The sequence below is a fragment of the Arvicanthis niloticus genome, chromosome 2, assembly GCF_011762505.2.
Source record: "Arvicanthis niloticus isolate mArvNil1 chromosome 2, mArvNil1.pat.X, whole genome shotgun sequence".
In the NCBI taxonomy this organism is placed as follows: domain Eukaryota; kingdom Metazoa; phylum Chordata; class Mammalia; order Rodentia; family Muridae; genus Arvicanthis; species Arvicanthis niloticus.
Genome location: NC_047659.1, coordinates 126,531,332 through 126,545,917, shown reverse-complemented (window position 1 = coordinate 126,545,917; position 14,586 = coordinate 126,531,332). Strand labels below are relative to the sequence as shown.

The window sequence follows — 14,586 nt, the reverse complement described above, 5'->3', positions numbered from 1 at the left end:
TGGTTAACACAAAACACAGTGCTATTTTTATAGACTGTTTGTTTCATTTTGCTTTGTCTTACTGGTCTTTTACATGTTCATTTTTGCTTTCGTGTGGGTGTTTGCGTGCGTATCTGTGTGTTTCTTGTTTGATTTAAAAAGAAAAAGACATTTGAGTGAGTAGGAAGGTGGAAAGGATCTGAGAGGAATTGGAAGAGGGGAAAACTTGATAAGAATATATTGTATATATATATAAGAAAATACATATATATTGTATATATGTAAGAAAAAATTGTTTTCACTAAAAAAGGAATGATGTATACATGAGGACTTGTGCGCATGTTTTCATTTTTCTTGGGTCTCTGTCCGTGGTGTTTTATCTGTGCTTGGACTTGCTGGGTCACATTGTAATTGTTAGAGCTTTTGGAAACATTGAGCTTTGTGAATTAGTAAAAAGAAAATGAAATAAGCTAAGGCTTCTTTTTGTCCTGAGTTTCAGTCACTGGGTGCATCTCCGTCAGATGAAGTGGTTTTTGTCTTCTGTAGGTTATATTCCCAAATAACTTTGAAGTAGGAAATGGAGGAAATGCACAAGGCCATCTCCCCATGATGCCAGTGTCCCCAATAATACACCCAAGAGTTAAGGAAGTCCGCACAGACAGTGGGAGCCTGCGAAAGGGTAGGTATGCATGGATGGAACACGGGGGAGGGGCTGGGGAGGGAAGAGGCAGACCACTTTTTTTGTTTTTTTGTTTGTTTTAAGATTTATTTATTTATTATGTATACAGAATTCTGCCTACATGTATGTCTGGAGGACAGAAGAGGACATCAGATCCTATTACAGATGGTTGTGAGCCACCATGTGGTTGCTGGGAATTGACCTCAGGACCTCTGGAAGAGCAGTCAGTGCTCTTAACCACTGAGCCACCTCTCCAGCACCCACAGACAAGTTTTTAAAGAAAAGTTTCTAGCTCTATAGTAGCATAAAACATTTAATTTCTTCATCAAGATTTGACAAGAAGCTCAGTGCTTTCACACATACTCAATGTGTCCTGTTATACACTTTCTTTATATGAAAAGTCTTTCTGTGCTGAGCCTGGTGGCTCACACACACACCTTTAATCTCAGCATTCTAGGGACAGAGGCATGCATGTTGCTGAGTTTTAGGCCAGTCTGGTCTATATAGTGAGTTCTAGGCCAGCCAGGGCTACAGAGAAAGACCCTTTCTGAGATGGGGGTTGTGGGGGGGGGAGAAAAGAAAGAACAAGGCTTCGGGGCTGACAGGATTGCTCAATGAGCTTGTTGCTAGTCCTGCCAACCTGAGGGCGACTCCCCAGGACCCACATGCTGGGGGACAGAACCAACTCCTCTGGTTGTTCTCTGACCTCCACTTGTGCACCATGGCTTGACATTCTCCTAACTAAATAAATTAAAATATAATTAAAAAATTAACCTCTACCACTGAGCTCCGTCTCCTAAAAAAAACTTATTTACACTCTTAAAATGGTACCTTTTAAGCCTTAATAATGGGAAGATTTTAATGCAGTCTTGTTTTTCTTGTAACATATCAGCTGACACACTTATCTTTGGAATTATGAATCCTTTGAAATTTTTGTTTGTTTTGTTTTTGAGAGAGCTTCTCTATGTATGCCTAGGCTGACCTCAGACTTTTGATCCTCCGTCTTCTGCCTCCTGAGTGCTAGAGTTCCAGGTGTGTGCTTTGCATTCTTAAATTCCAAAAATAGTTACTACCTTTGCTGTTCTACTGTTGCTTTACAAATACTGGAAAAACTATGGTAGACACTTAGCTTAATGAATATACAAATAAATAGTTGAGCTACCTACAGTTTGCCTTGGCAAAAGAAGATGCCTTTTTATAAATAAAATAAAAAGGCAGCAAGCACTAAGTTACTCTGTGTGAATTTTTATTTTGTATTAGTGTACTGGGGATTGAACCCAGAGACTCAAGCCATGCTAAGCAAGTGCTCTCATAAGAAAAGGTATTTTGGGGGCTGGAGAGATGGCTCAGTGGCTAAAAGCACTGTCTGCTCTTCCAGAGGTCATGAGTTCAATTCCCAGCAACCACATGGTGGCTCACAACCATCTGTAATGGAATCCGATGCCCTCTTCTGGTGTGTCTGAAGACAGCGACAGTGTACTCACATACACACAATAAATAAATCTTTAAAAAAAGAAAGGAAAGGAAGGAAAGGAAGGAAGGAAGGAAGAAAGAAAGAAAGGAAAGAAAGAAAAGGTATTTCAGGGAGTCTGCAGATAATGTCATGGCTAAGACCGAATTCTTTCCTCGAACCACCAGCTTTGAGCACTCCTGTTCAACTCCAAGGGCTCCCTTGGTTTTCTTAGATTCAAGGCACTCAGGTAGACTCTTGTAGGAGTCCTGGGAGCTACAAGAATATACTTGTTTACTGAGGACTAAAGTCAGGGCTGCTTTTGTAACATCCAGAATTATTCAAAGACTTTTATTTAGCCACAGCTGCTTCCCCGACCATCTCACATCACACATCACTGCCAGAGTAATTTTTATTACCTGTACTTTAAAAGTAGACTGACAGCTCACCTTCACTTTAAAAGTACGTTATGTGTGGTGGGTACTGTCATTCAGTGGCAGAATGCTTGCCTAATGTGCACAGAACAACAAAGAACAGCAGCAGAGCACATTGTGTGCTTGTGAGATTGGCTCAGGACAGTGGTAAAACCATGTGGACAACGATGCAGAATTGAATGTCTCTTAGAAATATGTGACAAGCTGGGCGTGCTGCTGGGTGACTTCATTCCAGCACTTAGGAGGAAGAGGAAGGTGCGCCCCTATGAGTTTAGTCAGTCTGGTCTGGTCCACATGAGTTCCAGGCCAGCCATGACTACATAGTGAGTCCCTGTCTCAAAAACTAAAGCAAAACAAAGCCAGACATATGTAACTTATATTATAGTTTTTGTAGAAGCTCACAGCTAATAGTTTTCCTTGAGTCAAAGGAGATGTTGGACTTGAACTTTTGAACAATGATGGAACTATTGAGAGTTTGCTGACCTTTGGAAGACAAAATGCATTATTATTATTATTATTATTATTATTTGACAGACAGAAGTTATTAGTGGCTCTCTTAGGTTTCTTTTGCTTTGATAAAGCAACTTAGGGAAGAAAGGGTTTGTTTCAATTTATAATTCCACATCACTGTGCATCACTAAGGGAAGTCAAGGCAGGACCTCAAAAAGGGCAGGTAGCTAGAGGCAGGGCTGATTTAGAGGTAATGGGAGGCATGCCTGCTCTACTTTCTTATAGTACCCAGGACAGCCAGGCAGCGGGCAACATGGGCAACAGTGAAGTAAGCCCACATTAGTCATCAGTCAAGAAAATTCACTATCGGCTTGCCTACAGGCTAGTCTGATGGGAGCATTTTCTCAGTGGAAGTTCTGTCTTCCAAGATGACTCTAGTTTGTGTGAAATTGACATAAAACTAGCCAAAGGCACTTAATTACCATTCATTGCTCATCTCTGCCTATGACCCAGTATCCATGTGACTACCCTGAGAAACTGAATGTTTTAACAGCTCTCATTCACCAACTGGAAAGTTAAAAATGTTGTCAGAGTGGGGGTTGGGAGGAAAATGTTGTCAGAGAGCCAGCATGGTAGTACATGCTTTTAATCCCAACATTCAGGGGACAGAGGCATGAGGATCTCTGAGTTCAGGCCACCCTGGTCTACAGAGAGAGTTAGTTCCAGGACAGCCAGGGCTACACAGAAAAACTCTGTCTTTAAAAAAAAAAAATGCAACCACAACAAGAGAGAAAGAATGTCATCAGAAAGCACATGAGATCTATAGCAGAGTTCTGTTTCTATTGATGTGTCTAAAAAACTCTTGTCTTATGACTGTCTTTGTTAACATAAAAACTTGATTAAGCTGCTATCATATTGAAATACTGAATTTTGGGTAAATTAAATCTCTAATTACATCTATTTGATTCTAAAATAAACATCTCCTCATCCTTAAAAAAGAACATATAGTATCAAAACAGTCTAGAGATCCTGTGTTCACTGTAGATGAATTGCACTGGGAGAGACCCAGTCCCTAACAGTGTGTGACAGAGGTTAACACCATGTGTCCTCCACTGTTGCTCTTCACCTTACCTCATGAGGCAGGCTGGCCAGTAAGTTCTGGGGTCTGCCTGTGTCTGCCCATCCCCTCCCCACTTTACTCTGTCAGGATAACAGACCTGTGTCATCACACCTTGGGGCTGGGACTCCAAATCCCCAGGTTCTTATGTTTGCATGATGGGCACTTTATTGACTGATCCATCTCACCAAGCCATAATCTTCACTTTGGTTTTCATCAGAGAAGACCCTCAAATTAAGGCAGTCAGCAGTGTCATGTATCACTTTTGTTTATGTTTATTTAGTAGGGTTTCTGATAACCCTACTAAAGATGGTTCTGTTAATTACTAATTCATAAACCATAGTCACTACCTTAAACTGCTGGGGATGTGGGAGATGGCAAAACTGTGACTCCCCAAACATAGTTTTGCTTGTGTTTCCTCTTTCTTGGGTGCTATTTATTTAGTAGGTAATATGGAGAGATAAAAGCTCCTTCCTCAGTTAGTGCTCACACTATTCTACTGCTCAACCTCTCCCTTGTTTCTAACCTGTTACTCTATTGCTGTGGACAGTGCTCCAGGAATGCAGAAAAATGAGCCGTCACACCACTCACACACTCCTCTCTTCCTCTAGACTCGACAGTCCATGAGTGTGGAAACCATGTTTACTTTTAAATCTCAAGTGCTTAGCAAGGGAATAAGTAAGCCTGTTTTTTTATTTTGGAATACATTTTAAATTTAAACCCTTTTACTTTTCTCTTTATTAGATATGCAACCATTGTCTCCGATTTCTGTCCATGAGCGCTACAGCTCCCCCGCTGCAGGAAGCGCTAAGAGGAGACTATTTGGAGATGACCCACCAAAGGACACACTGATGGATAAGATTATGGCTGAAGGAACAAAGCTGAGGATTGCTCCTTCGAGTGTCACTGCTGAAAGCTTATCAATTTCCCCTGGGCAGGCTCTTCTGACAATGGCCACAACCACAGTCACAGGGACAATGGGACGGAAAGTTACAGTTCCTTTGCATGGTAACATCTTCATCTCTACTTTATATTGTTCAGTTACATAAAAATTTAAGAAATGTCTTATGAAATTGGATCACATGATATAACTCGGTATTTCTTAAAAAGACTTATTTTTATTTTATGTATATAAGAGTTCTGCTGCATGCATGTCTATGTACCATGTACATGCCTGATGCCCATATAGGCCAGAAGAGGACATCAGTTTCCCTGGAACTGGAGTATAGGTGGTTGAGAGCCACTATGTAAGTGGGCACTGAACCTTGGGTCCCCTGCATTAGCAGCAAATGCTCTCAGCCATTGAGCTGTCTCTCCAGCCCCAGTGTTTCATTCTTAAACCTAAGTTCTTTTCTTTTCCTTTAACTGACCGTGTACTGTAGGGCAGTTTGAAGGTCACAGGAATTTTAAGGTAGAGGTGCTTGTCATGCACTTCCTGTCATCTTCCCTGCTCTCTCTCACAGCCTGTGAAAGCATTGGCATCGTACACACTAGGCCGCATGTTCTTAGATTAGTGAGGCCACACTGACTCATCCGCACATACAACCAACGCTTTACATTCAGGGTCACTCTTGGTATCAGGCATTCTGTGCACATTACAGTATTGACACCGTATAATGACATCAATCATCTTCATAGTAACTACATCATCATAATCCCACTGCCCTGAAGTGTTCAGTTCTCCACCTACTGTTTCATTTTGAACATATACTATTTTAAATTTCCATAGTTTATAAATTTACAACCCTTTTTGTTAGGATTTACTTTTTTGTTGTTATCTGAACTTTATAAATTGGTGTATTAAGGGAGAAATTCTTTTTAATTAAAGACATCTGAAGTGCTCAAAAGAGTAAAATTTGCTTTTTTAAAGTATTAAAGTCGGGACAGTGAGATGGCTCATCGGCTAAAGGATCTTGTCTACAAACTGGACAGCCCAAGTTCAGTCTCCAGAAGTCACATGGTAGAAGGGGAGAACTGGCCCTGCACGTTGTCCTCTGACCTCTATACTCATGTCATGGCACACACATACTCCTCCCCATAAGTGAAATGAATAGATGATGTTTGTAAGAGTTTTAGGTGACATATACAAATATCACAGGCACATACCAAAACAGAAGATAACGGTTTTTGTTATTGCCATCTGTTTTTAAGACAGGGCCTCTATGTCTTGCTGGCTTTAACTTGCCATACAACCTAGGCTGGCCTCACATTTACAGCAGTCCTCCTGCCTCAGGTCCCCAAGCATTATAGATGTGAGGCATCACACCCTGCTACTCAAAATTTGTCTCTTTAAATAAATTAAACATAAAAATATAAGAAGGAAACATGATCTTGCTTCAGAAAGAAAAACAAAACTGTGCAATACTTACAATGTAATAGCTGCATCCTTTTCTCTAAGGCATTCCCTGCGCTTACTCATACACATACATTAACAACTTTGCTGTGAACATTCAGCTTGTATCTTCAACTGAGAACTCTTGCTTGTGCACTCAGGTATTGCCAATGATGCTGGAGAAATCACGCTGGTTCCTATTTCCATGACTACAACTTCAACTCAGGAGTCCACAGCTGAGAGCCCTGTATCACTGACTGCCCAGGCATTAACTGGGACTTCTCCAAAACAGACCCACCTGCCTAGAGCACACGACGCTCATCTGACTGGAATAAGCAAGCCGAAGAGGACGGGGTCCTTAGCACTGTTTTATAGAAAGGTATGTTTGTCCATAGCATCTGAACAGAGATCCTTTAGCAAACCCAGCAGTGCTGGCCTCTCGTTTTATTTCTCTTTTAAAATAAAGTGCACATAATTATAAAATGTGCTACTTTAATTTTTAGGCCCTTTGCCACTGTCCACCTCCAGGACTTTTTCATCTTTTCACTCTGAAACTTTTTACTCATGAAAGTGGAAGCCCCCATTGCTCTCTGCTTCTGTCAAGCGATCACCATGCTATTTTTTGTCTGTATGAATTTGACTGCCAACTTGAAAAGGTGCCATGTTTAAGTGAAATGACACATTAGTGCGTCTCTCTTGACCGCTTGTTTTGTTGAGCACATCTTCCACATTCATCTGTGTGATAGCATGCATGGGGATGTCTTTCCATTTTAAAGCTGGATAGTATTCTATATGTATATACCACATTTTGTTTATCCACTTGTCTGTTGGGAGATGTTTGGGTTGTTACCACTTTTTGGTACTATGAGTGGTGCTGCTGTGAATATTGGCACTCTTTGTCTCTGCTTTCAGTTTAAGTGTATTCTTAGAAGTGAAATAGGAACTCAGTATCTAGTGTGTCGGGTGGGGCTGGAGGACAGCTATGTCTGTTGTTCTTTTTGTGCCATCCACTTTGCTTTTAAGAGAATTCACCAAGTAAGCTAGGCTGGCCGGCAAGCCTCAGGGACGCCCGTCTGTCTCTGCCTCCACAGCACGGAACTACAATGCATGCCATCATACCCTGGGTTTGTGAGTGAGTTCTGGGCATTGAACACCAGTGCTCATGCTGGTACAGAAGCACCCTAGTGACTGCATTGCCATGTCTCCCAGCCCTCAGTATTTACTGTGTGACTGAACTGCTTTACATTCTTAATGCAGGGTCCTTCTACTCTATATCAACAGTGACAGTGTCCTCCTCCTCTGTCCACAGTGACAGTGTCCTCCTCCTCTATCCACAGTGACACTGTCCTCCTCCTCTGTCCACAGTGACAGTGCCCTCCTCCTCTATCCACAGTGACAGTGCCCTCCTCCTCTATCCACAGTAATAGTGCCCTCCTCCTCTATCCACAGTGACAGTATCCTCCTCCTCTATCCACAGTGACAGTGCCCTCCTCCCCTATCCACACTGACAGTGTCCTCCTCCTCTATCCACAGTGACACTGTCCTCTTCCTCTGTCCACAGTGACAGTACCCTCCTCCTCTATCCACAGTGACAGTGCCCTCCTCTATCCACAGTGACAGTGCCCTCCTCCTCTATCCACAGTGCCCTCCTCCTCTATCCACAGTGACAGTGCCCTCCTCCTCTATCCACAGTGACAGTGTCCTCCTCCTCTATCCACAGTGACAGTGTCCTCCTCCTCTATCCACAGTGACAGTGTCCTCCTCCTCTATCCACAGTGACAGTGTCCTCCTCCTCTATCCACAGTGACAGTGTCCTCCTCTTCTATCCACAGTGACAGTGTCCTCCTCTTCTATCCACAGTGACAGTGTCCTCCTCCTCTATCCACAGTGACAGTGTCCTCCTCTATCCACAGTGACAGTGTCCTCCTCTATCCACAGTGACAGTGCCCTCCTCCTCTATCTACAGTGACAGTGCCCTCCTCCTCTATCCACAGTGACAGTGCCCTCCTCCTCTATCCACAGTAACAGTGCCCTCCTCCTCTATCCACAGTGACAGTATCCTCCTCCTCTATCCACAGTGACAGTGTCCTCCTCCTCTATCCACACTGACAGTGTCCTCCTCCTCTATCCACAGTGACACTCTCCTCTTCCTCTGTCCACAGTGACAGTACCCTCCTCCTCTATCCACAGTGACAGTGCCCTCCTCTATCCACAGTGACAGTGCCCTCCTCCTCTATCCACAGTGCCCTCCTCCTCTATCCACAGTGACAGTGCCCTCCTCCTCTATCCACAGTGACAGTGTCCTCCTCCTCTATCCACAGTGACAGTGTCGTCCTCCTCTATCCACAGTGACAGTGTCCTCCTCCTCTATCCACAATGACAGTGTCCTCCTCCTCTATCCACAGTGACAGTGTTCTCCTCTTCTATCCACAGTGACAGTGTCCTCCTCTTCTATCCACAGTGACAGTGTCCTCCTCCTCTATCCACAGTGACAGTGTCCTCCTCTATTCACAGTGACAGTGTCCTCCTCTATCTACAGTGACAGTGTCCTCCTCCTCTATCCACAGTGACAGTGTCCTCCTCTATCCACAGTGACAGTGTCCTCCTCTATCCACAGTGACAGTGCCCTCCTCCTCTATCTACAGTGACAGTGTCCTTCTCCTCTATCCACAGTGACAGTGCCCTCCTCCCCTATCCACAGTGACAGTGTCCTCATCCTCTATCCACAGTGACAGTGTCCTCCTCCTCTATCCACAGTGACAGTGTCCTCCTCCTCTATCCACAGTGACAGTGCCCTCCTCCTCTATCTACAGTGACAGTGCCCTCCTCCTCTATCCACAGTGACAGTGACAGTGCCCTCCTTTTCTTTCCACAGTGACAGTGTCCTCCTCCACTATCCACAGTGACAGTGTCCTCTATCCACAGTGACAGTGCCCTCCTCCTCTATCCACACTGACAGTGTCCTCCTCCTCTATCCACAGTGACAGTGTCCTCCTCTATCCACAGTGACAGTGCCCTCCTCCTCTATCCACAGTGACAGTGCCCTCCTCTATGCACAGTGACAGTGCCCTCCTCCTCTATCCACATTGACAGTGACAGTGTCCTCCTCCTCTATCCACAGTGACAGTGCCCTCCTCCTCTATCCACAGTGACAGTGTCCTTTTCCTCTATCCACAGTGACAGTGTCCTCCTCTATCTACAGTGACAGTGCCCTCCTCCTCTATCCACAGTGACAGTGTCCTCCTCCTCTATCCACAGTGACAGTGCCCTCCTCCTCTATCCACAGTGACAGTACCCTCCTCCTCTATCCACAGTGACAGTGCCCTCCTCCTCTATCCACAGTGACAGTGCCCTCCTCCTCTATCCACAGTGACAGTGTCCTCCTCCTCTATCCACAGAGACAGTGCCCTCCTCCTCTATCCACAGTGACAGTGCCCTCCTCCTCTATCCACAATGACAGTGTCCTCCTCCTCTATCCACAGTGACAGTGCCCTCCTCCTCTATCCACAGTGACAGTGTCCTCCTCCTCTATCCACAGTGACACTGTCCTCCTCCTCTATCCACAGTGACAGTGCCCTCCTCCTCTATCCACAGTGACAGTGTCCTCCTCCTCTATCCACAGTGACAGTGTCCTCCTCCTCTATCCACAGTGACAGTGCCCTCCTCCTCTATCCACAATAACAGTGTCCTCCTCCTCTATCCACAGTGACAGTGTCCTCCTCCTCTATCCACAGTGACAGTGCCCTCCTCCTCTATCCACAATGACAGTGTCCTCCTCCTCTATCCACAGTGACAGTGCCCTCCTCCTCTATCCACACTGACAGTGTCCTCCTCCTCTATCCACAGTGACAGTGCCCCCCTCCTCTATCCACAGTGACAGTGCCCTCCTCCTCTATTCACAGTGACAGTGTCCTCCTCCTCTATCCACAGTGACAGTGTCCTCCTCCTCTATTCACAGTGACAGTGTCCTCCTCTATCCACAGTGACAGTGTCCTCCTCCTCTATCCACAGTGACAGTGTCCTCCTCCTCTATTCACAGTGACAGTGTCCTCCTCTATCCACAGTGACAGTGCCCTCCTCTATCCACAGTGACAGTGCCCTCCTCCTCTATCCATAGTGACAGTGTCCTCCTCCTCTACCCACAAGTTGGATGCCATCCTCGAGCACTCCCTACCTCAGTTTAAAATGCTTTGTTTAGGGCATGGAGAAGTGGCTCAGTAGTTATGAGCACTAGCTGCTTCTTCAGAAGTCCCTGGTTCAGTTCCCAGCACCCAGGTAGTGGCTCACACAGTCTGTAACTTTAGCCCCAGGGACCCTGACACGCTTTTCTGGCCTCCTCAGACACCAAGCATGCTCTAAGCCATAGAGCCGCTTCCAAGTTCAGGAGACTTGTTTTCTGGTTTGGGGTTTTTGGTTTGTTGTTGTTGTTGTTGTTATTTTTAAAATAGTTTTGCTTCCTGAATTATTTTCAGGATCAGAAAAGTTCAGAACTTTGGTTCTTGGCATATTAGACATTCCAGCCATTTTTCTCCAACCCAAAAAGAACACACAGGGACTTCTGAACACTTGAAAGTATTTGAATTCATAATAGTTATTATGCAGGTGAATCCTGTTTTTACTTTTTCTTGTTTTTTATAATGGCATTATAGAGTATTAGGCATGGTCACTTTAAAAAACACTGTAAGGGGCTGGAGAGATGGCTCAGCAGTTGAGAGCACTGACTGCTCTTCCAGAGATCCTGAGTTCAATTCCCAGCAACCACATGCTGGCTCACAACCATCTGTAATGGGGTCTGATGCCCTCTTCTGGTGTATCTGAAGACAGCTACAGTTTACTCATGCATAAAGTAAATTAATAAATCTTAAAAAAATAAATAAAAACCATTGTTAAGTAGTTTTTAAATCTATAGCTTTCATCTACACTCTCTAATCACAGCAGTTAAACTAGTGGTATAATACAGAAAATTTAGATGATTTGGTAATTTTGTTTTTTAACCTTGGCCTATAAGCCCATATTCACCGTAAGACATAGAAACTTGAGAAGTGACTTGTTTTATAATAATGTGTTTTCTTCTGTCTTAGGTCTATCATTTGGCAAGTGTGCGCTTACGTGATTTATGTTTAAAACTTGATGTTTCAAATGAGTTACGAAGGAAGATCTGGACATGTTTTGAATTCACTTTAGTTCACTGCCCTGATTTAATGAAAGATAGGCATTTGGATCAGCTCCTTCTGTGTGCCGTTTACATCATGGCAAAAGTATGTATAAGATGGGAGGTTTCTGCCCTCGGTGCCTTAATTTGAAGCATCAGTAAAAACTGTTGGACTTGGTCTTTAGTTTTCCTTTTGTGCTACAAGCTGATACTGCTTACCATTATTAAGTGTCAAGCTGCTACAGTGTCAGGCTTTTCTATGAGTTTCACAATAACCAGCCTTTCACTTGAGAAGACTACATGTTGCCATGTAAAATGGGTAACCTGAATTTGATCTGAACCCATAGTGAAAGGGAAAACTGAGTCGTGAACACTATCTTCCGTTCTGTCTCAAATGTGCTCCTGAGTTCACACACATCATCATCACCATACATGAAATTTTTATGTTTTTTAAAAGAATACATTGGTTATAAAGGAATTTAGAACTGGGAATAGTACATTTCCACCTCTCCCTGTGATATCTCTAGTGTGAGACTTAATAGTAAAGTGAGCATTTCCTTCAAATGAGTAGGTCCAGAACTGAAGTTACTTGGCCAAAGTTACCCAGTAAGTGGCAGGCAGCACAGGCCCTCTCCCTTCACAGTGTGGTACAGGATGCCTCTGCTTTGATCACCTTTCTTTGATTTATCATGATGCCTAGCAGGTGCTACACCACGTTTAGGTCACAAAGTAACCCAGCTTGCTTATTTTTTAAAAGTTTGACATATATTGGAAAAATCGTTTATAACTTCTATCCTAACAATATATTGGCTTAACTAGCAATCTTAGCTATATATATAATTTTAAGACCTGATTTTCAAGCATTCACAGCAAAAGGTATGTTTCCAAAATCTCTTGTGCCCTTTCTGTTCAGTGCCTCTTTAAAATCTCTCTATGTAGCAGCTGGAGAGATGACTCAGTGGTTAAAAACACTAGCTGCTTGCTCTTCCAGAGCACCTGGGTTCATTGCCCAGCACCCACATTACTGCTCACACCCCCTGTAACTGTAGTAGGGGATCTGTTCTCTGCAAGCTTCCTTGGCCCCGGACATGCATTTGGTACATGGGTATTCATGCAGACAAAGCACTCATATGTGTAAAATAAGAATAATTTTTTAAAATCTCTATATAAAGTGTTAATACACATTTTAAACTAATCATTTGTGTTTTCCCAGAAATGTGTCAGAATTTAGGCTTTCCTACTTCTAAGTCATCATTATAGAACATGGGTTCCATGCTAATGGACAGTGCATCAGGGAAGGATTAATGGAAGCCGATGTTATGCTAACAGATAACAGAAAGGATTCCTTTTTGGGTCACTCATCTCTCTTCTCTCCGACTGTGACTTCTAAGTATTAAAATCCCTACAAACTGTCTTCCTATCAAAACCTCAATCCTGTAATAACTACTCAGTTCTTTGATGAATCACTGCAAGATATTTTTCTGTCTTTTAGTAGGTGGTTAATTTACTTTTAAATAAGTACTTAAAAGGAATAAGCCAGACCCTGCAGGGACTCAGCATGTCTTTGTTTTCTTCCATCAGTTTGCACAACACTTCTTTTCAGTAGGGCTCTATCCTACCAGGTCTACTGCTTATTGATTAATGAGACTGGTAATTGTGTCCCCACAGACCATAAAGCCTGAACTTAAAAGGTAGCAAAAAATCATAACTGTACGTAGTTTTTAGTCATAGGTCGGCCTGGGGTTATTGGCTTTCTGCGAGGCTGCTCTTGATACCAACCTATAATTGAGATTTTTGCTCAGAGCCATGTTTCTTTCAAAAGCAGTTGATAAATGTAATTTTTTTCCTTAGGTAACAAAAGAAGAAAGAACTTTTCAAGAAATAATGAAAAGTTATAGGAATCAACCCCAAGCTAATAGTCACGTGAGTTACATTATTATTCCTGCTGTCCAAAAATAGGTTTTTTGTGCCAATTCTTTGCTATCAAGGTATATAAAAAGTAGTTACTTGATAGTTTTACTGTAGTTTGGATTTCCTGGTTTAAAGGATGCCAGTAAACTCAAGAAATAGTTTCCATAAAGGACAGCTTAAGTAGAAGGCAGGAAACGGACTCCTTTGACTCATCCGTGTCTTGCTTATATTCCTCCATCCGTGTCTTGCTTATATTCCTCACACACTCTGGAGGAACTTCTGTTCATTTTACATTAGAAACCTAGCAAAAGATACATATTATAACATTTCATTGTTTGTTTTCATTATGTAACCCTAGCTGTCCAGAAACTAACTATGTAGATCAGGTTGGCTTCAAACTCATAAAGATCTGCCTGCCCCTGCCTCCTGAGTGCTGGGATTAAAGGTGTACCACAACACTTGGCTACTAATAGTATTTCTTAATTGTATGAAGCTTGATTGATTCTTTAATGCTTAAAGCCAGTGAAATTTGAGGAATTGTTGTTAATAGCTTCTTTTGCTGTTTGCAGAGTTGGTTCCATTTTAGTTTAGTTTCGTTTTTTTGAGACTGGGTTTCATGTACCAACCACCTCACTCCCAGCCCAGCCCCAGTTTTACTCAGACTTACTAATATAGCTGAGGATGACCCTGACTTCTTGATTCAGATCTCTTTCCCCCCTAATGCTGGGAATATAGGCATGTATCACCAGTATGACTTTGCCTGAAGTCATAATGTTTACATCTTTGATAACTTTCAGTGATACAGTGGAAATATTAATTGTTGGTAGGTGTCCTGGCACAAGGGAAATATTTAATGACTACTTACTTGCCTTGACTTTTAATTACTGGAATTAAAGAGCACAGAAAATTACTTTAAGGCTTTGGCCGCTTAATCTAGTTGCTCTGCCAGGTTCTCTTTTCTGAGCCTAGAGTTCATAGACAAATAGTGAGAGTTAGAGTCAGTAATCAGTAATCATACCTCCGAAGCCCAAATTGCTCTCTCTTCTCTTAAGCCCCAAATACACCAATAGTGAAAAATAAAG

The 14,586-nt window shown here is 42.9% G+C and overlaps 1 protein-coding gene across 2 annotated transcripts in view; it reads left to right on the top strand.

The window, feature by feature from the left end:
• Rbl1 (RB transcriptional corepressor like 1) overlaps window positions 1-14,586 on the top strand; it is a 56,848-nt gene that overhangs the window by 26,904 nt on the left and 15,358 nt on the right. For both annotated transcript variants that reach the window (XR_013108947.1, XM_034496641.2), the window contains exons 14-18: window positions 526-658; window positions 4,854-5,117; window positions 6,603-6,820; window positions 11,523-11,699; window positions 13,445-13,516. Coding sequence is in view for 1 of the 2 variants with exons in the window: in XM_034496641.2 (XP_034352532.1) it covers window positions 526-658; window positions 4,854-5,117; window positions 6,603-6,820; window positions 11,523-11,699; window positions 13,445-13,516 (864 nt within the window). In the remaining variant the exon portion in view is untranslated. The remainder of the gene's footprint in view (window positions 1-525; window positions 659-4,853; window positions 5,118-6,602; window positions 6,821-11,522; window positions 11,700-13,444; window positions 13,517-14,586) is intronic.